Here is a 26,950-nt window from a genome sequence, read left to right as displayed (position 1 = left end):
ACCACAGACGGAAGAAAAAAAGGCAGCCAATCTTAACGAAAAGTTACTGGTGTGAGACTGATAGATGTTAATATGACAAGCAACAGAATGGTTATGAGGACCTATGTGTTTGGCCCGCGAGCTGCATAGCTGTGCCGTAAGTTTGGTTCTTTAGTTTTTAAAAAAAAAAGTTAAAACTTCTTTGTTATTTCCATGTTTAAAATTAACAACACAACAGCAACAAAAAGTTCTATTCACAAGATCTAGTCTCCTTTCCCTGTCCCCCCCCTCAAAAAAGAAATACTCGTTTTACATGAGAAACTTAATTGTGCTGTATTTGTAACACCTCAAAGACTGACAGAAAATAAACGTGGCAAACAAAACTGCACAATCAGTCACATGAAATCTATCAAATCCTAAAATTATAACTGAATACTAACAAACAGCTTACCTGGAATAAAGGATGACAATTCACAAACAGTTATCTAGGAATTAAAGTCTCTCTTTTTTTTTTGTTTTTTTTTTTACTAAAATAATTAAAAAAATCACAGTATTTTAAGAAATAAAACCCACACTGGGATTTTAAGCACAATTTGTTTTGCTTTCTTTAAAACTTTTTTTCTTCCTCCATTCACCAACTTGCCCAGCAGTCTCTCTACATTTAACCACAACAACAACAGGTAGTACTGACAAATGCAGAGATCTCCCTTGGTTAATTCTGAGGTACTAGGAAACAGGTGACTGTTTTAAGCAAAGCAGTTTCTGTTTTGTTTTTGTTCTCTTTTTTTTTTTTTCTCTTTTTTTTTTTCTTTTCTAAAGCAGTTGCATTTCAGTCTGGAAAAGCATTATGTATTAAAACTAGAAAAACGCACACAAATTTGTGTGTTGAAGAGTTGTCCCCCTCCCACTTCTTCCATGCTCACGGCGCTTCCATTCACAAACAATCCAAGTCTCCACTGCAAAGCATGATGTATAATGTAGGAATACCGGGAGTTGCTTCATTAGTCCAAGATGAATGTAACTTCCCATCGTCATAATCCAGAAGAAGAGATGCAGTGATGTAATGGAGCCACTTATTCCATCACTTAAATAACTTTAATATACACACACTCACACGGGTACCAGTGCTTTGAAAATAGATCATTCAGTCCTAAAAGCAGCTTTATTTCTTCCTTCTGCCCACCCCACCCACCCACCTCACCCCATTCATCACTGTTCAAGTACGTTGAATAGAATCACACCAAATGCTTATTCGTTTTTGGCCTCCGAGTTGTCTTGGAGAGGTTTGTCAGCAGCTACCATGCTGACTGCTGTTTCACTGTTGTGGGAATAGTCCACCACCATTTTCTCAATGCCTTCTTTCTCTTCTGGCAGTGTGCTAACAGTTTCTTCTATGTCCTCCTTTGGCTGGCTGTCCTCACTGGTCCTGTGCTTGTTTTCGTTTAGTGCCCTGGAAAGCCAAACGGCAGAAAACAGAAACACTTACAGTCAATGTGGAGAATAGCAAAGCCAATCTGTGCATATCACACAAGGGAGAAAAGCAGTTCACTTCCTAAAAACGTAGATGCAAGCAGCCCCACCACTGCCACCTCACACTCAAAAAGGAGAGGCAGTGGAATGAATGCACCAGTGGGACCTATAAGATCCTAGCTTTGAAATCAAATCTTCACTTGTTCTCTAATGGGACTGATATGAGATAAGAGGGAAGAACCCCAACTATGACTTTTAAAAATGCATTCCCCTTTCCCCAGTCCCTTGTAAACAATACTTACAGGCACCAATCAAAGGCACGAAAAGAGAGTACTTTTCCCAAAGAGTTAGTATTCCAATAGAACTTTTTATAAGTTGAAACATTTCAAGTACTCATATTTAGGAAAACAAGATTAAGGAAAATACAAGTAATATTTCCCATCCCATCACAGTTAACCTACAATATTGTATTTGACTGTCTTCCACATGTCAGGAACCTCAAATGAAATCTACTCTTTGAAGAACAACCCTGGCCAGCAAAAAGATCTCTGCTACCAATGAGATCTTCATCAAAAAGGAAAATTATTTCTTCAGAGATGTCTGTCTTATCTGTGATGCATAGCATCCCACACTGCAAACTTCTATACAAAGGCAAAGATTTTCTCTATGAAGATGAACTAGTGAAGTTCACTATGCACATTTTAGGAGGGGTTCATTTTTTTTCGTTCCTTGAAGATCCCTGAAGATCTTCTTCCCTTGATGACATTTCTCTGCATATAATTCTTTTCACTCTTATGCAAGTTTAGGTGCGAGCATGAGATATAACAATAAAGGGGGAAAAAAAACCCCGAATAGTTCCTTCCTAGAATGTCCCATGTAATTTTCTGCCATTTTTATGCTGCTCTGCTGGCTGGCAAGATCAACTTACACTTAGGTAAAAGTTAATCCTGGCCAAAAGGTATTAACCTTGGGACAATCTCAAGTTTTAGAATCACAGTTAAACCCAACAATCTACAGCCACCCCAGGCAGCAGTGTTAAAAAGGATGAACAGGAACTTCCCATGCAGAAACATCTGATGACTGTGTCCACACCTGTGATAACAGAATTGTTCTTTATAGAATTGTGTTTGCCTTCATCACAGGGCTTTTGGGGAGGTAAGGAATAGGGTGGGGAAAATGCGGAGTGATCTACTGTTACCTTTGGTTGTCTTTCAAAGGAATGCAAACCAACTTACATGCCATGTCTCAGCACATGTCGCTCCCACTCAGAGCCTTCTGTAAATGATCGGCCACAGAACTCACACGGGAAGCGTTTCTCTGGAGCACCACTCTCAGGAAACATCATGGGATCTGGAAAAAGACAACACAGCCCATGAACCCAGAAGAGGCATGGCAAGAAGGAACCACTATGATCCTACTCTGATCCTCTCTGCTGCACCTTCTCATCCCTGAGAAAAAAAAGGACTTACCTATCAAATAACCATTTGTGTAAAAATGTAACTCCCCCAAAGCAAAGCAAGAGAGCAAGCGACAAATCACAGGATCATAGAATCACAGACTGGTTTGGGTTGGAAGGAACCTTAAAGTTCACCCAGTTGCAACCCCCTGCCATGGGCAGGGACACCTCCCACTAGACCAGGTTGCTCAAAGCCCCATCCAACCTTGCCTTGAACACCACGAGGGATGGGGCAGCCACAGCTTCTTTGGGCAACCTGTGCCAGTGCCTCACTACCATCTCAGTAAAGAATTTCTTCCTAATGTCTAACCTAAATCTACCCTCCTTCATTTTAAAGCCATTCCTCCTTGTCCTATCATTACTTGCTCTTATAAAAAGTTCTTCCGCACCTTTCTTGTAGGTCCTCTTTCCAAAGTCTTAAAACATATCTGGAAATAAGGGTAAAAGGTTTCTACTCCCTGTTCCTGTATTTCAACAAATGGCATGATTGTGGAGTTTTAATTCATCAAACCTGATAAGTTTAGGGCTAAAATGCCTTGAAAGCAAAATAAAAACACCAAGCCTTTCTATAATTTTATAATTGGTAGTAAAATTTTAGGAAACAGTCTTCCTATATTTAACATGTGTTCCTTATAATAAATAGATCTTCCTTCATCACAAAGTCTCATGGGTTAAGTTCTAAATCTTTACTGCATAGGTGTTTCAACCCATCCTAATCTTTTATACAAAGTACTTGGGGCCTCACTTGTAGAAGTCTCAAGCACCTAGTAATGTGAGTGAAGTCACTGGCAGCTCTGGGAGCGGTATTTCTGAAAGCCAAGCTCTATGTGAATGCAGCCAGCTTTAACAAAAGATGAAACATTTTCTCACAAATTAAGAAGATCACCACACAAGCCATTAAAAATAATTGCATGGACTATCTCACTTGATTCTTTTGCTGGAAATGAGACAGCACCATCTGCTCAGAGCATTAATTCCTTAGCAGGGATTATCTTGAGCAAGAAATCAACAGAATGTCTTTCTGACTCCTCCCAAACTACATAATAAAAGAAAAGGGATTTTGCTTCATTTTGGTTTTGATCTCCGCTCACTTGATTTCTTCACTTTCAGATGTAATCTGTTCAAGATCAGCCTATGAGCTTAAAATGCCCACACATTCCCTATTATCCATATGAAAGTGCTGTAAATGTATTTTTGGGACACACTTCTCATTAGTTAACCTTTACTAATGTTCTATATGAAATGACTCCTATAATACTTTTTTGCCTCTTCCCCCTGAAAGAAAAAGGAAAACCAACCCTTTGTATTTCTTTCTGCCAGTGATTTATTATGTGGTTATCACAAAGCAAGGTGCTGTGTCAAGAGGAAGACCAGAAAGTAAGTTCAGTTTACCTATGCATTTTAATACCTTATGTGTGATGTAAATTTATAAACACACTGCAACACACAGACTAGTCATGGTACAGGGACAAATATTTATGGAGGGTAAAAGTTTTAAAGGCAAATGCTGTTGCTCTGTATAAGAATAGTATAGTAAACAATAAAAAGTTTATTCTGGATCTCTGTAGAAAGTTGATATGCAACACAGAGGCTGCTCTGCTCAAACAGGCAGCTGGGGTTGGTCAGCCTGAAGAAGAGAAGGCTCTGGGGAGACCTTGTTGTGGCCTTTCAGTTCTTAAAGGGGCTTCCAGGAAAGATAGACTTTTTATCAGAGTCTGTAGTGACAGGAACAAGGGCTAATGGCTTTAAAGTGAAAGAGAGTAGATTTAGATTAGACACACTGAAGAAATTTTCTAATATGAGGGTGCTGAGGTACTGGAACAGGTTCCACAGATAATGTGTGGATGTCCCATCAATAGGTAGTCAGATTGGACGAGTCTTTCAGCAACTGGATCTAGTGAAAGATGTCTTTGCCCATGTCAGGGGGATTGATCTTAAAGCTCCCTTCCAACCAAAGCCAGTCCATGATTTATACTTGCAATTCCCATTAAGATTATCAAGCGCTACTCTAGTAAATCCATCTCCTCTTCAGAAAACACTGTATTGTTCACCCTACTTCCCAATCAGTTTTCATAGAATCCTAGAATCATGGAATGGTTAGTGCTGGAAAGGACCTTAAGATCATCTAGTTCCAACCCCACTGCCATGGTCAGGGACACCTCGCACTAGACCATGTCGCCCAAGGCTCTGTCCAACCTGGCCTTGAACACTGCCAGGGATGGAGCACTTACCACTTCCTTGGGCAACCTGTTCCAGTGTCTCACCACCATCACAGTAGAGAACTTCTTCCTTATATCCAGTCTGAACTTCCCCTGTTTAAGTTTAAAAACAGTGTTTTAGTTTTGTTTCTAGGGATGTGACTTTCGACTGCTTCTCTGGAGGACTATCAGAACTGCTCTTCTGTGGAGCCTGCAAGAAGAGACTGCTCAGACACCTAACCTCTGCAGTTTTCCTGCATCACACACACAAGCACTCATGGACATTTATTTTTGTCTACTGTGGAAAAACACCTCTTGATTCCACTTTCTGCCAAGACCAAGACATAAAGGTCAGTAAAGACAAACAGTCCCTCTAGGCTGCAGTTCTACCAGAAGAGCTGTTCTTTCCATGCTGTATGCCAGACAGCCTCTTTCCCCCCCCCCTCATCTTCTTCCACCCAAGTCAATACATTTTCTACTATCCTTTATTAACAGACAACAACTCCCTTCCTTTCCCATCCAAGACAGCAGTTCAGCTCTGCTGAACTCTGCTGTTCACATGGGCAACAGCCCTTCTTTGGTTCACTGTCCAACAGCCCATTTGGAGAAGCAATACATTCTTCTTTGCGCCTCCAGTACTGCACATACCAGCCTGAAGTCAAAGTGCTGAATCTAGGCAGCTGCTTGACTTATGGGAAGAAATCCTGGTTCTGACAGTCACAGACTTCAGAGAGGTCAGACAGCATTTGCTTCCAAATACTCAGAGCACACAGAGGCACTCTCAGCAAATCCCACTTCCTGCTAACACCACAAAGGCTAGAATTGCCAAAAGCACCCAAGTGGCATACAGGATTACACAATTTGATGTGGTTTGAAAGCTGTGAAAGCATTAGCCACTGTGACAGGCTATATTTAAAACCATAGTTCTGGTCCTCTGCTAACAGAGCACACCATTTCTGTGTTAAATCTATCTTCCTAAAACCCACAGGGAGACATCAGCATACAACTCAGCATTCAGCAACCACCACACCTTCAGTTCCTGTCTCACTGGGACATTGTTTGAAAGTGTACCTTGCATCTTCCACCTTTAGTAGTAATCCATAACTTCTCTAGAAAAATACAGTCAACACATCTGGATGTTTTCTAAATACCCTTGCTGTAGCAGAGAGAAGAGCTTTCTGAGTTTTCTGCCTATTTTAGTGTAATGTATTTCACATGGTAACAAATTAAAAGGGATTAAAAGTAGCAATCATGAAACACTGACCCTACAGGCCAGTCAGGAAAGAGTATTCGCGAATCAATATGGAAAAATGCATGATTTTTTAGGCTGATCATTAGAACAAGCATACAGAAATCATTTTCACCAGTAACAGATCAATAAAGCACAGACACAGGTAGAAAAAGTACAAAATAAAAACTAGTATTAAGACACTATGCCTTGCTTAATTATTGACCATATGAAACAGGAGGATAACACTTAGCTATTATCCTTGCAAATGTAAATTTCTAGCATAGATAGTGGTATTTTTATTATTTGACAGTGTAACCTGAAGCAAATTTAAACACTGAACTTCACCTTGGGTTGTCCCACTACCCATGGTGCATTTTACAGGGATTTGCAAGGCTTGGCAGATAGCACCTTCTTCCCCTTGATCTAGATACTATGGCTTCCAAGGTCACTTCAGCACCTGTGATTGTATGTAATGCTAAGGTAATCCTCACAAGGACAGCTTGACTCTTCATCCCCCGCTAGCTGTGGGTCTATACAAAACATTAATCAGCCTGCTACACCTGCAGCTAAGGTCCTTTAGTCCACAATCAGTGTTCAGATCATGAAGCAACGGGGGTCAAAGCTGTCCCTGAACAGACACCCAAGCATGTTTCCACAAGAGTTACTAATGTTGAACTTTAAAATGCGTATAGAACAAACAATCCTTTAGGTCCTTCTCTGATTTTTCTACTGTTCCACCTAAGATCTTGAGAAGAGTATTTTTCATAGAAACATAAATTGTTGCCTACACAACTCACTTCCTTTCTCATTTAAATAAAAGCTATCACTAACCACTCTTGAAGTCAAGTGCTAGTGATAAGTGCAGATTGAATTTATGCTGCAGGGATGTTAAACAAAAGCCAAGATGCTGGGGTCTTGCTATTAAAAGGGAAGAAGCATGACCTGATCCCCTCCTATTCTGTAAACAACCTGTGAATTCAGAAATGTCAGTTCTTCAACATCTGAAAAGATGCAGGGAGATACATTTTCTTTTGTCAGCTTGAAAGCTGAAAATTCGGGAGGAAAAGATAAGCATGGTAGCATACCTTTAGTTAAAATACATAGAACATGGCTAACTGCATGCATCAGAATCAAGAGGGTGAGTGACTCCAGGAACCTGACATTCAGACATCACAGGGCTAAAGATGTTAAAGACTTGTGAGCACACTGCATTTAACTGATGAACTGCATTTAACTGATGAATTGTGCTAGACAACTGATGAATTCTGCAGGCTAGACAACACACAGTTTAAAACAGATACTGCAATATCCTGGTTTTCAAGGGGGAAGGTTGTTGGAAGGGAAAGTCAAGAAACCCCTAGTTCAAAAGGATTCAATTTACAGAGAACTCTTCCCCTGCTAATCTAACTTTGACCAAACCCAAAGCATTAGCAAGCACATGGCCTAGCCTTGCTGAGGTCAGTGTGATTAGTCTTAGGTATGAACTTAGGCACATATTTGAACACACAACGGTACAGAGGACACATGGAAGTGCCCTTGCTCCAGATCTGCCAACTGCAGCAACTGCAACAGGACTGACTCTGTCTGACAAGGAATGCTGGGCACAGTTAATAACAGCCCATAAAAAAGTTTGGGCATGACCCCTTCCATCCTTCACTTGAACAATGTTGAGTGAAAAGCTGACAATTTGTTACCAAAACAGAAAATCTGACAGACCACTAAAATACTCCACTTACGTAGTTTTCCAGGCTCTTGTAGATGTTATCTGCATGGGCAGATAAATCACAGATGCTATCAGTGTTTTCTCATAGTACATATTTTCTTAAGAGACAGAAAACTTGTAATAAGGATTGGAAACATGAGAGGAACAATGTCTTCACAAAAGCCCCATTCTACTCCTGCTGCCATGCCTGCATGGCTCTACAGGAATGTGTTGTAGAGTCAACAGCTGATCTTGCTTGGTGAGACTGGTAGGGCATGTTGCAGTGAAAAAAAAAAAAAGCCAAACCAAACAAAGCTGCACTGACCTCTCTCTTCAGTCTTGGGGCTTAACTCTTCTTCTTCTTTTTCTTCTTCATCACTGCTAGAGCTCTCTATTTTCCCCTTCATTTGTTCCAACTGGTCCAAGTTAACACGTCCAACCAGCTCAAAATTACGACTCACCTTTGAAAGATACACTTTTTTCAGCAATCAGCACAATCCTCAGCTATTCAGAAAAATCATCACATATGTAAAACAAAACAGAGTACACCCCAAAGCCTGCTCAGTTAGAGGTGACATGCAGTCACCTGCTCAAATTAACACTTTTTTTTTTCTTCTTCTTTTGCTGCTTATTCTGCATTTCTCATTTTTGGTTTTCAAAAATCAATGACATTCAGCAAACACACACCCCACGCCTCATTTTTTCCTGGTTTTGATGCACTAAAACAAAACAAAATTCAAGAAATGCAAAACACTTTTAAGTTTCATCCCCTTTTTATGGCATCATTCAGCCACTGTGATCAAACACTATTATTGTACATCCACACTGAAGGAAAATTCTTTGTGACTGGTTCATTCAGCTTCATTCATGAAAAGATGGGTCTTTTACTAAGCACATGGCTGCTGTGTGCCACATACACTTTCACTCATTAATAACAGATTAATTTTCATTATGAAGGGCTGCAAAGTGCTTTGTGAACTGATACACAGGCTATAATGGGAACACTTCACCCAGCAGTCGAATTCAGCGAACCCTAGGGTGAAACGCATCAGCTACTTAACAGCTCACAGCAGCAGCGTGAAAGGAGCAGCTTAGGGCTCGGAAGTCAGGAACTCCACCACATCCAAGAGAAACAGCAGAGGAGCAGTCAAGATTTACAGCAGAGGCAGAGAGCGTGGAGCATGACCAGGACACTAGGGCTAATACTTGTTGGATGACAAGCGCCCTCTGAGCTCATTGATCACTGCTGGGAAGGATTTTGGATTCATGTTTCATGCAAAGAGACAGCACTCCAGCAGCACAGGCACTGAGCCACAGAGGCAGAGAGGATGGAAACGGAGTGCAGTACAACACCTCTTGCAAGATGCTGAATGAAATATCAACACTCACTGTCCATTTTTTATCCCTCTGTGGGAAAGCGAATGTGAATGAACATAAGGACCATGTGAATCAGACTGTAGTATATCTCCAAACAGCAAATTACCCTGGTGTGCAGATTCCTAGTACTACTCCATACAGGCAGCTGTGACGAGGTTCTCTTGACTTACAACATTACCCACTGAGATATAAACAAACAAGACCACATGCAAGGCACTTAATTCAAATCAGCTCATGCACAAGAACTCTTTAAAGTGCAATATATCACTTGGGTATCTCAGCCCAGAATGTGGACACAAATTAGTGTGATATAAATTACCAAAGAGAAATGGGGAAAAGATATCCTGAACTACAAAACTCCATCACTGCACATTCAGATCGGAAGGGAGAGCCAAGTAAGGGAATAATTTTCCTAGCCTGACATATCCAGCAAGGCACCTGGCATATCCATGCATAGTACCTCCCAGATATGCCAGGTGCCTTACTGTGGTGACTAGGAGGTGTGGAACATCTCACGTTAATTGCAGAAGACTCTCCAGAAGTAGTAAAGATGAGGGCAGATAAGGATAGCAGGCCAACATAAGTTTACAAAGTTCATTTTTATAAGACAGCCAAATATTTTTTAAGCATTACAAGTTTTGCTGGGAATTCTGATGCTAATTCTGCCAATATAAATGTATTTGGCTGTGTCATTCAAGTCAATGAAACAGGAGTGAGTTTTTAGGGAGGACCTGGGCAGCTCAGCTCCCTCCAACAGGTGGAAATATGACAAGGAAGCAGCCTAATAAATACTCCAGAACGCATTTCAGTTCTATAATTTCAGTGTTTCTCAGCTAAACAGCTCACAGCTAAAGAAATTCAAAGCTAACAGTCTGCGGAAAGCCTCTAATGACTTCTCAGAGACTGTACCAGGTTTGCATTCAGGCACCCACAAAAACTCCAAAGCAGCCTTGACTTAGGACCTGGTTTTACTTGCTGTTTATCTTTCCCTTATTAAATGTAAACAGGGATGTATTACCCTCTTTGTTATTAAAATATGCATGGCATGTCACTGCTGCTGAAGTTGCCAGAGCAATCTTATGTTTGGAATCTCCTGCCTTTTAGAGAGGCTGAATCACACAGCCATAATATTGTTTCACAAACTTTTTCTTTTTTTTTTTCCCCTCTTTAAATAAATCTAGCACACACAAGAGCCTTTTCCAGATAATCATACTCTGCATACAACACTCTGCTAATTCTGATCAATCTGAACAACTTTAGAAATCCTGAATTTTGAGTTTCTAAAGAAAGAAATAATAGAAAACAGAAGAAGTGAAGCCCAGCATGGAACTAGTTTCCAGGTTTGGGGAGGGAGAAGGAAAAAAATGCAATGTCAAGTTGGCTACTCAAGAGTTCACATGCAAGTAAACTAATAGAGCATTTGCGAAGAGAGCTACAGGTGAAAACCATCTGGATGTTACCTTGTGCTCATCTCGAAGGTGAGCATCCAGCTCCTCTGTGTGTTTGGTCTCATAGTAGCAGAGTTGGCATTTGTAAGGTTTCAGTTCATTGTGCTTCTCTATGTGCTGCTGCAAGCTCTCATCACTGGAGCAGGTAAAAGTACACTTGTCACAGCGGAAAACAACTCCCTGCAAGTACTTCGACAGTTTGGAACGGCAGACTTCAATGGGAACAACCCGCTCTTCTGTAGGGACAGGACAACATTCACTTAACAAACTTTATGAAATACCACCTGTCAACAGTTTGGCAACTACCACAAACCCGAAGAGGAAGATCTGCTGTACGGATATGCAGGACATCTACCAAGGAATGGCAACTAAGCTGGATCAACACGAAAAAAACAAAATACAACAATTCTTTCTTCAACGACAGGGGTAATCCTCCAAGGCTACAGACGTAGGTGTCCTCATACGTGTAACTGCTTATGGGGTGAAGAGGCTGGGAATGAAGTTGTGGGGGCAAATGAGGCTCCATCTGTGAGTCAGAGTAGCAAAGCCTGGGAATACAAAACCAGCCGTAAATCAGCCAGACCAAAAGCCCATTTTGGTTCAGTACTTGACAGCAGCAAGGAATGGCTGCTAGAAATGTAATAAACAGGGAAGCTGCAGGGTGCTTCCCAATGCATCACCCTGCTGGCTCTATAAAAAAATCAAAGCTGGTATCCTCAGCATCACACCTAAATCACCTCTGAAGTCTCTGAGGAATGAGAGGGTAAGCAAGGCAGCACCTTTTCCTGGACGAGGCTGTGCAGTTCAGCCCGGGGCAGAAACCTCCCTACACACCCACAGCTTTCAGAAAGCTCTGATTCAAAATTGGCATGCATGATGCACTGAAAAAGCTCTTGCTGAGTTTTCGAACTCTCCACTTCTCAAACAAAGCACTGACGCTTAACAGAGCAGCAATTAATTTCAGTCATTTGACAGAGCCAGAATCCGATGAGCATAACACTTATACACTGCAGTTCCCCTAGCTGTGTGCACAAGAGAAACCCCAAATTTGATCCTTCAGCTAAGGGTCACCAGAAAATCCTCATTTATGGCCTTCTGTTACTCAACTGACCTTTTGAACTAGAACACTGAAATTTAGTATTGTTGCTCCTTATGGACTGCAGATTAAAGGAGGAGTTTGATCCCCCTCATGCAGGTTCATCCCTAACGACAGATTAAAACAAACAAATGAAAAAAACCGGCCTGAATCTCAGACATGGAGGCTAGCAGAATGTGAGACACAGCAATCCACATATGGATCTGAGTCAATGTGCTCTCATCTTTAGTGAGGAGGGTAATATCATATCCAAGAACAACTACAGAAATACAAACTTCCTTACGGTTTCTAGAAGGAGGCAAAAGCTCCACTGTTCATTCACTTTTGGCCAATTCACCTGCCACCGCTGCTCACAAGACTTTTGCTACAGCCCAGCAAAATATTCCATCTTGCACAACTTCTCCTGAACACAAAAGCTGTCATATCTCACAACTTCCTCCTTGGCCGCTTCAAAAAGTGGAAGTTTTCCCCAAAGCTATGCCGTTGAAGAAAACTGTGGAGTTGTAATTCTTTTCTAAACCAACAACAGTTTCTCTAGCCATAAAGACACCAAGTTGTGGCAGTTCAGGGTGGTAAAACGGGAGGGGAGAATAGGGTCTAAGAGACAATAGAATTTAAAGCTATGATTCTGAGGTCATAAGGAGACTTTTTACAAGGTTTTTGCAGCTGTGTGCTTTAGAACTCACTGAAATAAGTGACACAGCTGGTTTCAAAAGTGAAAAACTCAAGTGAAGTTTTCAAAAAGAGGAATAGTAATTAATATATTTGAAAATTCACTTTTCCTCTAGCACCAGGCACTGATTAAAAAACCTAAAACATAAGACAGTATAAACCTTTTTATCTACCAGTCTGGAGTAATGCAACACTCCTTAATTCAGATTACCAAAACCTATTATTTCACACTCACACCAACACTCCCTGAATCAACAGCAGCACAGTAACACAAGAAAAGCAAAGTAAACATAAACAAAAATTCTAACCTGAAGGTGGCTTCTGGAGCCACTTATTAACAGGGAAATATATACTCTCCATTTCAAGCACATGCTGTTCCACCAAGGGTTAGGGGTGCAACAACTTGGAAGTAATGTAAGAGTCACTTATCTGTAAACATGTCTTTTCACGTAAGAGGAACATTAACTATGAATGGATCAAATCCTTCACTCTTTATTTTACACACTGTACCACTCCACCTATGTCAAAACTAATGTTCCTGGACCAGAGCTCAGGGCTCTGCCTTTGTTTTACCAATGTAATGGCTATAAAAAAGGAAGGCTATCTCAGACTACATTCACCATCCCACAGTGAAAGAAATTTCAGTCTAAGCTAAATCTTGCCAAAATTGTCTGCTTCAGCAGTCACACAATTAAACACAACGGTAGAGGGGTTTTTAGCTGGGTATATGCACTAGAAAGGACTTTGAGGATGGACCCTATTTCTTTTATTACCTGCAAGCTTGATGCCAGAGAAAATCGTTGTCCTTCCCGCAGTTACCTTTGAGATTATCAGCTTTACATTAAAACCTCTTTTACTCTGTTTTACCTCTCCATTATGTCCTTTGCTATCAGCTTTGTTTCAGCAGTACAAAGGCTTGAGATTTGGTTTGTGCAACTGAAGCAACAGCTCTACAAAAGAACAGATCCACAGTTTCACTTACCCAGGAGGTAAGCACCTCCTTGAAATTGGTCAGAAACATCTCTGTACAGGCAGTACAATTGCCTGAGCTCATGAAGTGGTCTTCCACTTCTGCAACTGGACATTTCCAGAGTCAGTTCTAGGCATGATGGAAAAGACCCACACTAGGCCCATCCAGCTCTCCCTCAGCCTGTCTATATGCATTTTAAAGGTCTGTCAGTTTCCACAGGAGCCCTGGCACAGCCACAAAACAGAGCACACCTCGGCAGCACTTGGAACTGCATGGTCTCCCGCACAGGGGTTAACTAAATCCTCCATTCCTCTGAAGTGAGCTAATTCTGGAATATTAGTCTGAAGCTGGGCAAAATTGACACAGCAACACCTTCAAAGACAGGAAGCAAAAGCTAAAGCATCTGCCAAACTCTTACAACCAAATAAGGCAGCTTTGTAATGTGCTTTCTGAATCACTGACAGGTCATTTTCCCCAGATGTTCCCTCAGAATAGCCCTGCTAGCAGATAGAAACTTAGATGATCTCTGCCAACCTCACTGCTTTGGTACATGAAGGACTTTAAGCTACCAACACTGGAAAGTGGTATGTTACATGGAATTATGATAGTGCTTGTCACACCAGGATCTCCTCCAGGAAAAAGATGGCATGCAAAACTTGTGTTTGCTCACCACCAATACCCTACTGTGAAACTCTGCCCAACCTGCAAGCAGGCAGAGTGCCATCCCAACACATGGGTTTGGATTTCGGCAGCCAACAGACCATCTACAAGCATCAAGTGTGATAGCTATGGGCAGGAATCCCAGCCCAGAGAGCCCAAACAGCTGTCTCTTCTGAGCTAGCAAGCCTGCAGTTAATAGATATAGAAATTCCTAATCCTACTTCTAGCTGACTTTAAAATCAAGACAGGAAAGGTAAAGATAGAAAAGGTGTCTTAAAGAAAAACATTTTAATTCTTGTTTTGATCCTAAGAATACTGAAGAGAAAAAATTCAAGCAAGTAATCAAGGGATATTTTGGGGCCTCTATGTTTAGTGATATACATTGTCACAAAGTTTATGATAGCAAGGCCTTTACGATAACAAGAACATAAGCAGGAAACAACTCTGCCCTAATTCAGAGCTGCAGCTTTGGGCAAGTTTTGCTAAACAGGTGTTTGATGACTTAACTTCTCCAGAGAAAAAGCTAAAAAACAATTTTCAAGCTGCACTGTTTCAGCACTGGCTAACTCTGAATTTTACAGTAAATAAATAAGATGCATCATTTAGGAATTGAACAAAAGATACTCAAGGGCTGATGACTTATTCAACATACTTGTCCTTGTGTACAGAGAGAGGAAAATGTAATTAAACCAGTCTGAAAGACAAAGGTGTTGTTGAGCAGTCCCCTCATCAGATACAGACGCATATGCAGATATTGTTACCTCTGTGCAGTACTATATGGTCAATCATGTTGCGTTTGTATTTGGTGTGATATAGGCAAAGAGGACAGCGAAGGTCTTTGGGTCCTTCCTCAGGAACTGCTGAATGCCCAGCTTCCACGTGCATAGTAAAAGCAGATCTGTGAAACAGGAGGGAGAGATGGAAGCAGTCAGAAGAGGTGTGCAGGGAACGATGAAGTGTCATAGCTCTATAAAGGACGTGTTGTGTAAAATGGTACAGATAGCTCTCAGCCTTATCTTCACAGTGCCACATGGTATTTCAGTGGGGCTACTCACATGAGTAACACATGAGCAGAGGTATTTGCAGGCTTGTATCCTCAAGTAACAAACACTGATTCTGACAAGATATTCTTTTGCATGAGTTGCTCTACAGTCACATTGCTATAGTTAAGATAGCAAAAGAATTCCCATCTTTCATGCTCATTATTAGTCTTCAGGCTGAAATATTCAGTGTACTTTCTCCGGCAAAGATTAAATTTTTAGCAAGTTGAACAAAACTTATCAACTACTCTGGATTTGCATGGGTGAGGACAGACTTATTTCCGGAGGCAGGTAACATCCTTAACCACCTCTGTCGTTGCAGAAGAAGTCCAAAATCAGTTAAAATGTTAAGATCCAGGTTACAAAACAGACTTGGGTTCACAGTAAGTTTAGCTCTGAGTAGTTAAGTTTTAAAGCACCACCTATAAGGATCTGAAAACCCAAGACTAAGAATACTGTACTTATTAATGTGGAGAAATGAATGAATACTCCACAGTATTTTTACACATGCAAAAAAATCATGCTGGCATTACACTGGCTTCATACTTAAAAGCTTCAAGAGACATGCAAACAGAGGAAATTAACTGTACACCTAGAACCACAAGCTCAACAAGTGAGAGGTGTCTGTGAACTTGGTCATTTTTTCCTAAAACGGTGGTAAAGCTTGCAAAAGCTAAGGACCTTGCCACACTGAACTACAGTAATTAGTCTCTTTGAAGTTCTTCAAGACTCTTAGCTTGAACACAAAGCAACTTACTAACACAACTGGCTTTGGGCCCAACCCAATGATCACTGAATTCTACAGGTGTATTTCTATCAACTTCAGTGAATCCTTTCATGCAGTTAAGTTTCTATGGTGAGTTGAAGAGGGGATTGGTATGTGGCTTTTTGCTCCCCTCCCCCTTCTTTGAGACAGAAAACATGCTGTGCTTCTCCAAAAAAACAAGAATTAATTCCTGAATCAAACATCACCTTACGCAACTAAGAATGCTTTTAAATACTGCTTGGTTTAAGATTATTTTATTTTATCCAGGTAGAAGAAAATGGCATTTGCCAGATATGAACAGATTGAATGGACCTGGCAATTTCTAGATAAACAGCAACCAGGATTGTCTTGGGTTCAGCAGTAGCAGTCATTTTACTATTATAATAGTAAATTTTACCATTAAGGTAGCAAGGTAGCAAGAGAGGCTAGAGAAACGTAACTAGAGGTTCCTCTTCTGTAGATTCTCTCAGGTTTGTTCTCAACATTTTGTTCAACAGAACCACTCCCCTTTATCTAGCTTTGCTGCTTACCGTCACCAGTCTCCTAAGAACTTAGAGACCTCAAATGTCAGCTGAGGGTGTTGTCCCTGGGGTTCCAGCATACCAGGAGAAAATGATAAACAGCACAGGTGCATATTTTTCCCTTACTGAACAGCAGCTAAAAACATTCACGCACACAAACACACACAGCACTGAGTTTTGAAACTCTGCACATCTAATTGGATTTTCTGAAACGTCTCTATATGTCATCAAATATGCCAGAGAATACTTTGCATTTAACCTAGATAGATGGTGGGAGAAATAAAATTACATAAGAGAGGTTTCTTCAGAGAGGTGATATAAACTCTCCTGTCTCTCTAGGACACCTGATTGTCCCATGCTTCACGCTGGTTGCACCAGGAAATGACCTTACTTTTGCAGAGAAATTTTCACATTTGAGGATAAGGATAGCACTCTTATTGCCTCTGCTGAGGAAAAAGCACTACCTATACCATTTCCTTCAGCAAGTAACTTGGTGCCCTGCTGGACCTACTGTTCGCAAACAAGAGATGGACTTGGGTGATGTGGTGGTTGGAGGCTGTCTTGGGCATAGCGGTCATGAAATGATTGGTGTTCAGTTCTGGGAGAAGTAAGGAGGGGGGTCAGCAGAACTGTTGCTCTGGGACTTCCAGAGGGCAGACTCTGGCCTGTTCAGGAGACTGGCTGACAGAGTTCTTTGGGAGGCAGCCCTGAAGTGCATAGGAGTCCAGGAAGGCTGGATACTCCTCAAGAAGGAATTCTTAAAAGCACAGGAGCAGGCGTCCCCATGTGCCAGAAGATGAGCCAGCAGGAAAAAGATCAGCCTGCCTGAACAGAGACCTTCGATGGGACTTAGGAAATAAAACAGATTTTGTGACCTTCGGAAGAAAGAGCAGGAAGCTCAGGAGGGCTACAAGGATGTTGTGAGGTTATGCAGGGGGGAAATTAGAAAGGCCGAAGCCCAACGCCCAACTAGAACTAAATGTGCTTACTGCCACAAAATGCAATAGAAATGTTTCTATAAATGTATTAGAAACAAAAGAAGGACTAAGGAGAATCTCTGTCCTTCACTCAACGCAGGTGGAAACAGTGATACGGATGAGGAAAAGGCTGAGGTATCTAACACCTTCTTTGCCCGAGTCTTTAATAGGAAAACTAGCCATTTTCTGGGTACCCGGCCCCCTGAGCTGGCAGACAGGAATGGGAAGGAGAACGAAAGCCCCATAATCCCAGGGAAAATGGTCAGAGACCTTCTACACCTTAAACACACACAAGTCTCAGGGACCAAATGGGATCCACCCAAAAGTACTGAGGGGACTTTGCACCATTTATCAGCTGTGCTGGCTAACCAGGGAGGTCCCAGTTGACTGGTACCAGAAAAGATTATAGAGCAGATCATCTGGAGTGCCAACATGCAGCACACACAGGAGAACCAGTTGATCAGGTCCAGCCAGCATGAGTTTGAGAAAGGCAGGTCCTGCTTGATCAACTTGATCTCTGTCTATGACAAAGTGACCTGCTTAGCGGATGAGCGAAAGGCTGTGGATGTTGTCTATCTAGACCTTAGAAAAGCCTCTAACTCCATTTCCTGCAGCATTCTCCTGGATAAACTGGCTGCTCATGGCTTGGACAGGTGTGGTGTTTGCTGGATAAAAAACAGCAACCAGCTGGCTAGTGGGGCCCAGAGAGCGGAGGTGAATGGGGTTAAATGCAGTTGGCAGATGGGCACAAGTAGTGTTCCCCAGGACCCAGTACTGGGGCCAGTTCTGTTTAGTGTCTTTATCAATGATCTGGACAAGGGGATTGAGTGCACCCTCAGTTAGTTTGCAGAAAACACCAAGCTGGGTGGGAGTCCTGATTTGCTGGAGGGTAGGAAGGCTCTGCAGAGGGATCTGGACTGGCTGGATCCATGGACTGAGGCCAGTTGTGGGAGTTGTTTCAACAAGGCAAAATGCTGGGTCCTGCGTTTGGGGCATAACAACCCCATGCAATTCTACAGGCTCGTTTGGTTGATGTGCTGGAGGGAAGGGATGCCATCCAGAGTGACCTTGACACGCTTGTGAGGTGGGCTGGTGCCAACCTTTTGAAGTATTTTGAAGTAACCAAGCCAAATGCAAGGTCCTACACCTAGGTTGGAGCAATCCCAGGCACAGCTACAGGTTGGGCAGAGAAGAGATTCAGAGCGGCCCTGCGGAGAAGGACTTGGGCGGGTTGGTCAATGAGAAACATAACATGAGCCAGCTTCAGTGTGCGCTCGCAGCCCAGAAAGCCAACCGTATCCTGGGCTGCATCAAAAGAAGTGTGACCAGCAGGTCGAAGGAGGTGATCCTGCCCCTCTACTCTGCTCTTGTGAGACCTCACCTGGAGTATTGTGTGCAGTTCTGGGGTCCTCAACATAAAAAGGACATGGAACTGCTGGGACAAGTCCAGAGGAGGGCCACGAGGATGATCAGGGGACTGGAACACCTCCCGTATGAAGACAGGCTGAGAAAGTTGGGGTTGTTCAGCCTGGAGAAGAGAAGGCTGCGTGGAGACCTCATAGCAGCCTTCCAGTATCTGAAAGGGGCCTGTAAGGATGCTGGGGAGAGACTCTTCATTAGGGACTGTAGTGATAGAACAAGGGGTAATGAGTTCAAACTTAAACAGGGGAAGTTTAGATTGGATATAAGGAGGAAGTTCTTTACTGTGAGGGTGGTGAGGCACTGGAATGGGCTGCCCAGGGAAGTTGTGAATGCTCCATCCCTGGTGGTGTTCAAGGCCAGGCTGGACAGAGCCTTGGGTGGGATGGTTTAGTGTGAGGTGTCCCTGCCCATGGCAGGGGGTTTGGAACTAGATGATCTTAAGGTCCTTTCCAACCCTAACTAGAGTGGCTGGAAAGCTGCTCAGTGGAAAAGAACCTGGGGTGCTGATTGATGGAGCTGAATATGAGCCAGCTTTTTCCCAGGCATCCAAGAAGGCCAGCAGCATCCTGGCCTGTATCAGAAATAGTTTGGCCAGCAGGGCCACGGAAGTGATCATCTCCCTGTACTTGCACTGCCAAGGCTGCACTTCAAATCCTGTATTCAGTTTTGGGCTCCTCAGTACAAGAGAGACATTGAGGTGCTGGAGTCTGTCCAGGAAAGTGCAAGAAAGCTGGTGAAGGGTCTGGAGCACAAGTGTGATGAGGAACAGCTGAGGGAACTGAGGTTGTTTAGTCTGGAGGAAAGGAGGATCAGTGAAGACCTTATCTCTCTCTGCAGCTACCTGAAAGGAGGTAGTGGTGAGGTGGGGGTCAGTCTCTTCTCCCAGGTAACAAGAAATATTATGAAACGAAATGGCCTCAAGCTGCATCAAGGAAGACTGAGATTGAATATTAGGGAAAATTTCTTCACCAAAAAGACTGTCATGCATTGGAACAGGCTGCCCAGGAAAGTGGCTGAGTCACCATCCCTGGAGGTATTTAAAAGATGTGTAGATGTGGTGCTTAGGGACATGGACTTGGCAGTGATGAGCTAACGGTTGGAGTTTATGATCTTAAAGGTCTTTTTCAACCTAAATGATTCTATTTCAGTGATTCTAAATCCTACTGCAAGGACTTGCTCTGCTTTCGTCTGCAGCAGATGGTACCAGCTGTTGTAGGAGAGAGGAAAACGGATTACATGGATGCTGCTGTGATCTGGCATGGCATTTCCTATGTTCCTCTCCCTGGTCTGCAGTGGCCATGTTTCTGTTAGCTATAGCCAGCTCTCAAAGACCTCAGAAGTCTTTTCAAGTGCTAAAAAACCCTTCTGAGTTCAGTTTATCTGTTTTGCACAGTACTTACTTAAAGCCTGTATAAAAGGAACAATCTTTGCACTTGAAGAGTTTTTTCCCTCCATGCTTGTCACGGTAGTGACGCCGAATGCTCTGTATATAACCCGAGGAGAATTCGCAAAATTCACAGTTAAGGATGGCTTCTGTTTTGTCCAATCCTGCAGCACTCCCAGAAAGTGGGATGGGGCTGATGTTGTTGTTGTTCCTGGCCAAAGCTGCAGACTGGTAGTGGTTCAACTGCTGCTGAACATCAGGAGGCTCAGAGTATGAAGAGTCTGTAGAGAAACAGAAGGAATTTGTTATTCCAGGTGGATCAACAAAACTAAAAAGATTTAAGGCCTGCTCCAGCACCTACTGGCTCTTAGAGGGAGTTGATGAAGATGTTGGTTATTAAATCTGCCCAAAGCTTTCTGAAGGGATTAAGAAAAAGAGGTGTGGCACTCCTTAATCTTATCTGATCTGTATTCTACAATTTAAATTGAGATGAGTATAAATTACGCTTTTTAGATCTGATTTGGGGAGGAAAGGCATGACAGACCTAAATTAAGAGTCTAAAAAGAAGTCTGGGTTTAAGACACTTTTAATTTGTGAAGGTAAAGCATGTTAATCATGCTGCCAGGTGTTTATGTGTTTGGTACATAAATTAGACCAGAGATAAAAAAAAGGGTACTTTTCCCTACTCATTCATGCAATTATTTAAGAATCCCACATCAGAAATTAACTTTAGAGAAATTATACAATTTTACTGTATCACATTTGAAGAGTCTACAAAAGGCAAATTCAAGTTCTACTAACTGATGATGTTTGAAATGAAGTTATTATTGGGGAAAAAAAAAATCATAAAATCCCATAAAGCAAACTTCTAAACCACATTTCCCTAGAAGATAGTAATTTTTGCCATACTGAGAACGACATCTCTTTACATAGATGTGTCTGTATAGATGTAACCCTTCTACAACCCAGCAAAACTGTCACACCACTTTAATGGCATGTAGAGAAGCACACTCCAGGGATGTCTCAGTACTGAAACCGAAAGCTATAATATTTAAATTGGATCCTCCCCACCCCGCCCCCCAAAAAAAAAGGAGGGGGGAGGGTGGTGTTGAACCTTTCCCAACGCATTGCTTGAATGTGGAGGTTAGGAATTCATCTGCTTTGTCCTATAAAACCCACAGCTGCAGATGAATGGCACAAATGAAAGCAGACAAATAAAGCACAGATGAATTTCAGTGTAACTTTCCTGAAAAGAAGACAAAAGGCTCTTTTCTTAAGCTTTCTGGAAGAAAGCGGGGGGTGGGTGGAACAAGGGGAGTTTGGGGGAGTTGGGATACAAACTGTACAAGCCACCTCCTGCTTTGATGGGTACTACATTTTCCAAAGCTTAATTCCTCAAGGCTAGATATGTAGGAATTCTCTAGCAGACATACTTGTGGGAGCTTAACACCATCCATTCTAACCAATTAGTACCGAGACACAAAAGGCAACCAGGCCTATATAGCACTCAGTGCGGGGACTTCTCCACCTGTCTTCACAAGTAAAATACTTGCATTCTTTTCTCACCACCACAGAAGGGGGCTATACATGACTGAAAAATGGAAAACAAACTAAAAACAACAACAAAAAAACCTGTCCAGGGTTCAGCAGTGGCAGTCATTTTTCTCCTTCTTAGGAGCTAGTACAGTGCTGTGTTTTGATCTTTTGGCCTGGAAACAGTGTTGATAACTCCGATGTTTTCAGTTGCTGCTCGAATGTTTGGTCTGGCCAAGGACTTTCTGAGCCTCATGCTCTGCCAGGGAGGAGGGGAGGCCGGAAGGAAGCAGAGACAGGACACCTGACCCAAACTGGCCAAAGAGGTGTTCCATACCAGAGCACGTCATGCCCAGGAGGTAATGGGGAGTTACCCCAGAAGGGTGGGAACTGCAGGGTTGGAGGAGGTATCGGTCGGTGCTTGGCTGGGGGGAGTGGGGCGAGTTATCAGTCAGCTGGTGCTGAGGTGTTGTATTCTTTCCTCTTGTTATTTCCTTTAGCACTATTATTATTGGTGGTAGCAGCAGTGATTTGTGTTATACCTTAGTTACTAAACTGTTCTTATCTCAACCCGTGGGAGTTGCATTCTTTTCAGTTCTCCTCTCCGTCCCTCCAGGAGCAGGGGGAGGGCAAGAAGGGGGGGGAGGGGAGTGAGTGAACGAGGTTTGTGGTTGGATTTAAACCACGACAAAACCCAAAACCAAACACATAAACAAAACTCAGGCAGGAGATAAATGTCTCTGGGCTCCCCCGGCTTCATCACCTGGTGTGATGAAGCAAAGACAAAGGCAGAGACATGAAAGATTTTGATAAAATGAATTAAATAGGTTTTGTTTTTTCCTATAAACTGAGGCTGGATTACAATGAAGCATTTATCACCTCTTGTGCATCACTCCTACAGCAGGTTTGCTCACCATGAGGGCTCACAGTGAGCTCCACCTGTTCAAATGTCAAGGCTTTCCTTCCCTTGTGTTTGAAACAAGATCCCTACTTACTTTACTTTGGCATTGGACAGGCCTGAGGAGATGCAGAAGTCTCTTCTCCCTCTAAGGCAGCAACTATGCATTCTCCCTCTTTTAGAACAGGACCTTGAAGCCTAAATCATGCATGGTTCAGAGCAGATTTGCTGACATGTATGTCTGCAGCCTGATGTCTGGGCTACCAGGTTCTATGCTTCTAAAAGCTCAAAACACTGTTAGATTTCCTGACAAGGACAGGACAACCTAAAAGAAGCTCATAGCACCGGAAACAGCCCGTTTTGTATAAGTACTAGTAAAATTTCTTGTGGGGCACTGATTAAAGTCTACTTTGTAGCTTACTGTTCGTTTTCTCAGGAAGAAGGGATCAAAAATTTCTATCATATCATCAAGGTTCCTAGCCAAAACTTCAGTGATGCCCATTGCTAAGAAAGTTACAGGTCTAAAAATTATTATTTTCAGAACAAGTAGGTTTTCTTGTTGATTGGAAGATCTACTATTGTCGTGGTTCAAACCGAGCCACACAGCTCATCCACTCACTCCCCCCTCCTTTTCTCTCTCTTTCTTTCCTTCCCCCCCGCCCCCAACCCTGCTCCTGGAGGGATGGGGAGGAGAAGAGAGAATGTAACTCCCATGGGTTGAGATAAGACCAGCCCAGTAACTAAAGTATAACACAAATCACTGCTGCTCCCACCAATGATAATAATGATAAGAGAAAGTAACAAGGGAAGAGAATACGATACCACCGCCGAACGAGTATGACCCCCCCAAAGAGAGCCCGTACCTTTCTGGGTAACTCCCAGTTACCTCCCTGGGCATGACGTGCTGTGGTATGCAATACCTCTTTGGCTAGCTTGGGCCAGGTGTCCTGTCTCTGCTTCCTCCCAGCCTCCCCTCATCACTGGCAGAACATGAGGCCCAGAAAGTCCTTGGTCAGACTAAAACAGTTGTGTTATCAGCTCTGTTCCCAGGCCAAAAGTCAAAACACAGCGCTGCACCAGCTACTAAGAAGGAGAAAAATGACTGCTACTGCTGAACCCAGGACAACTATACTTCAGGTTTTCTCACTTCTCCTGTTACCTCATGTTTATTATTCCAGCTTTCAAACGTTCAGATATTTACACACTTCTATGGAAACAATATGTGAAAATTGCAAAAGCAGATAGCTACATGTCTATTCCCACAGACAAAAAAAGAGCATACTAAGTAGCTTTCCTTGTCATCAGGGAAAGACAGAAGTAAATTCTACATTTAATATTTGAATTCTTACTTCCTTACAACCAGGATTCATGCTGGTTACCTTAGAATTTTTAGTACATTTCTCCATTACAATTAAGATAGTTATTTGTAAAAAGACATCTGAAGATCTTATACAGAAAGTCTTACACTCAAACAACGGTTGCATGCATGTCCCTACTTCTGCCTGTGTATTCTTCCCCTTTTCCCCTGCCAAATGCTTTCACTATTTTGCAATCCTTCTGGAGTGCAAGATTCAGCACTTCCTGAAGAAAACCACCCGGGATTAACACATGTGTATAGGGCTTCTGTTGGTTTCTGGGAATCAGTTTGCCAGACAGCTATCCTAATACACAGGTGCAACCCAGCTTCACCAGGAATACTTCGGACAGAATCCAAACCCGACTAAAGGTATGGGAGGTTTTCCACTGACTTCTGTGAACCACACTTTTTCACGTCCCCTCCAAAACCAGTGAAGGCAGTGGAAAGATAGCTACTGACTTGAGTTTGCATCCAAATGTGCATTTTAACACACAGCACAGAATGCACCGCCAGCAAATAAGAAACAGATGATGAGGCTGACGTTTTGGATTTTTTATTTTTCAAAAGCAGTACCTAAGAGAAGGACTAGGAAGACAAATCCACAGCCAAGGAACAACAGTGCTGCCTTAAACTGGCAGAGCACTTCTACATGGGCACTTCTCTATTCCTGTTGAAAGAGTAGGCTGAAGTTTCAAATGGCTCTGCACATACTTCAGTGCTAGGCTGAGTTTGTATGTTGCTGTTGACTGAGTATTGTAAGAGCATTGGCAAACCTTGAGCTGCTGCGCACCAAACTGCTGGACACCTTTTGGCAGTGTTGCTGTAACAACAGGACACCTGAATGTAAGAATAGAAAAGAAGGAGGAAGAGAGCAGACCTTTCCCCTCAGAACTGATCAACAACTGAGTCACAGCTGTACACAATGCAAGTTCTAGCTCAGTCTTTTTCCTGCACCCCAAGCATAGGTAGTTGGGAGCACTCCAGGAAAGTGTCAGCAACCTTGCCCTGGAGCAGGAATGGGGTCTAACTATCCATGTCTGAAAAAGGTAAAACGGCCTTAGAAGCCTACTTCAAAATCAGAAATCAGAAGAAAGACTTTAAAATAAGCAAAGGGAAGAGTTAAGAGAATTTATGTGAAGTAATGTAAAACAAGAAAACCTAAAGGTGAAGAAAATTAAGAAAAATGAAACACCAGGAAGCACCAATTACATGTTAAGAAAAAAAAAAGGCATTTTTTTCTTTAAACATTCTTGAGATACCACAAGAAAAAGAAGCATGCTCATACATGCAATGCAAGTAAAAAAAATCAGAATGCTTATCCCTGACTGATTTAAAACAAAACAACAGAAAAAAACCCAAAAAGCCCCACACCAGAAAGACCAAGATCCATTTTTAGAAGTAATTTTATCCAAAATGAATGGAAAGACTTTGCTATTCAACTCCAAAAGCAAGGTAACAGCATGGAATGACCTCATACAAGAGGTAGGACACCTACAGTCATGCTAAGAGGCAAAAATTAACAGTAACTGATGTAGTAAAGCCTGGAAGAACATCACTGATGCTGCAAACCTCAATTTTGGGATTTCACATAAGACACCTACCTACAGACTACCTGCAGAGGAAGAATAACAAGGCTAGCAAGTAGAAATATCTGCCAGCACCTATGGATCTAAAAAACCACAGAATCTATGCTCAATACACAACAACATTCTCATATTCAAATGACCAGCTGAAAGGAAACCAGTAGAAATAACTGTCCACATGCTGAGCTACCCACACAGCCCTATCTAAATTACTACTGCATGATGATAATAATACATAAGTCTCATAGTGTCTGCACTGGGTGAAGAAAGATAGTATTTCCAGAGTGCCCAAAACACTTAAATGCCTGGTAAATGATGTCGCCACACTGAAAACTTTATTCAGAGTACAGACATAAAACCTGGCACAATGAGTCTGTCAACAATATTGGAAGTTACTACCTCATCCAAAAGAGCATTCACAGTCTCCATTACAACGCAATGCAATGCAATGTAACCATGAAAATGTAGCTTGATACGCACCTTAGTATTCTGAGATCATACACTGGGGAGAAAATGTACAATGAAAACCCACCACAGATGCAAAAATGAAAATCTAAGTTTTCATGGATGCTCTGCAGCATGTAACAGGTTTCAGATATCTAAAAGAAGAAAAACTTGGGATCTTCCCAGAAGAAAAAAAAATAATTAAAGATTCTGATGTGGATACATGAATTTACTCAGAAATCAAATGCTTTAGTTATTTGTAGGTATTTTCAGAGCTATCAATGAACATATACGCAACAGAAAAACAGACTAAAAGAAGACATCTGAACAAGATGACAAGAAGTACATCTGGACATATATAAGAGACACTGAGCCCCAGTTCAGACACCAGAGGAAAAACTACCAATTGAAAGAAAGAAATCAAACCATTGTCTTATCCTTTTAGAGTGAACAGAACACACCTAATAGATGTATTTGAAGGCCTGCACAACGAGAGGTAAGGATGGAGGGAGAAACGCTGTTCACAAAAAGCAACTGTTCAAGTACACTGGAAAGCAAGCTTATTGCATTTGCAAACTACTAATAAATGAACAGCTCAATAAGCAGAAGGAGACAGTGGGTAATAAAAATGAAGACACCACATTTTCCTGTACATCCACACAGAAATATCAATCAAAGTCAAAAGAGAAGCTCATCTGTATGACAAATGAAGTCAGGAAGTGGTATGCTTAGCTCCTAAGATAAGAAAAAACCAAAGGGAATATAA

The 26,950-nt window shown here is 42.1% G+C and overlaps 1 protein-coding gene across 5 annotated transcripts in view; it reads right to left on the bottom strand.

Moving 5' to 3' along the window:
* Positions 1–297: 297 nt before the first annotated feature.
* The window catches only part of ZNF462 (zinc finger protein 462), a 94,072-nt gene continuing 67,419 nt past the window's right edge, over positions 298–26,950 (bottom strand). For 3 of the 5 annotated variants that reach the window (XM_065662040.1, XM_065662036.1, XM_065662037.1), the window contains 7 exons: positions 20,386–20,650; positions 15,021–15,157; positions 10,874–11,097; positions 8,362–8,497; positions 5,137–5,217; positions 2,685–2,799; positions 298–1,429 (listed from right to left, as the gene is read on the bottom strand). In XM_065662040.1, the coding sequence (XP_065518112.1) occupies positions 1,228–1,429; positions 2,685–2,799; positions 5,137–5,217; positions 8,362–8,497; positions 10,874–11,097; positions 15,021–15,157; positions 20,386–20,650 (1,160 nt within the window). In that variant the 3' untranslated portion in view covers positions 298–1,227. The remainder of the gene's footprint in view (positions 1,430–2,684; positions 2,800–5,136; positions 5,218–8,361; positions 8,498–10,873; positions 11,098–15,020; positions 15,158–20,385; positions 20,651–26,950) is intronic. The other 2 variants (XM_065662038.1, XM_065662039.1) reach the window with 1 other exon arrangement.

This window comes from Lathamus discolor, chromosome Z (assembly GCF_037157495.1).
Source record: "Lathamus discolor isolate bLatDis1 chromosome Z, bLatDis1.hap1, whole genome shotgun sequence".
Taxonomy (NCBI): Eukaryota; Metazoa; Chordata; class Aves; order Psittaciformes; family Psittacidae; genus Lathamus; species Lathamus discolor.
This window is presented reverse-complemented; position numbering and strand designations above follow the sequence as displayed.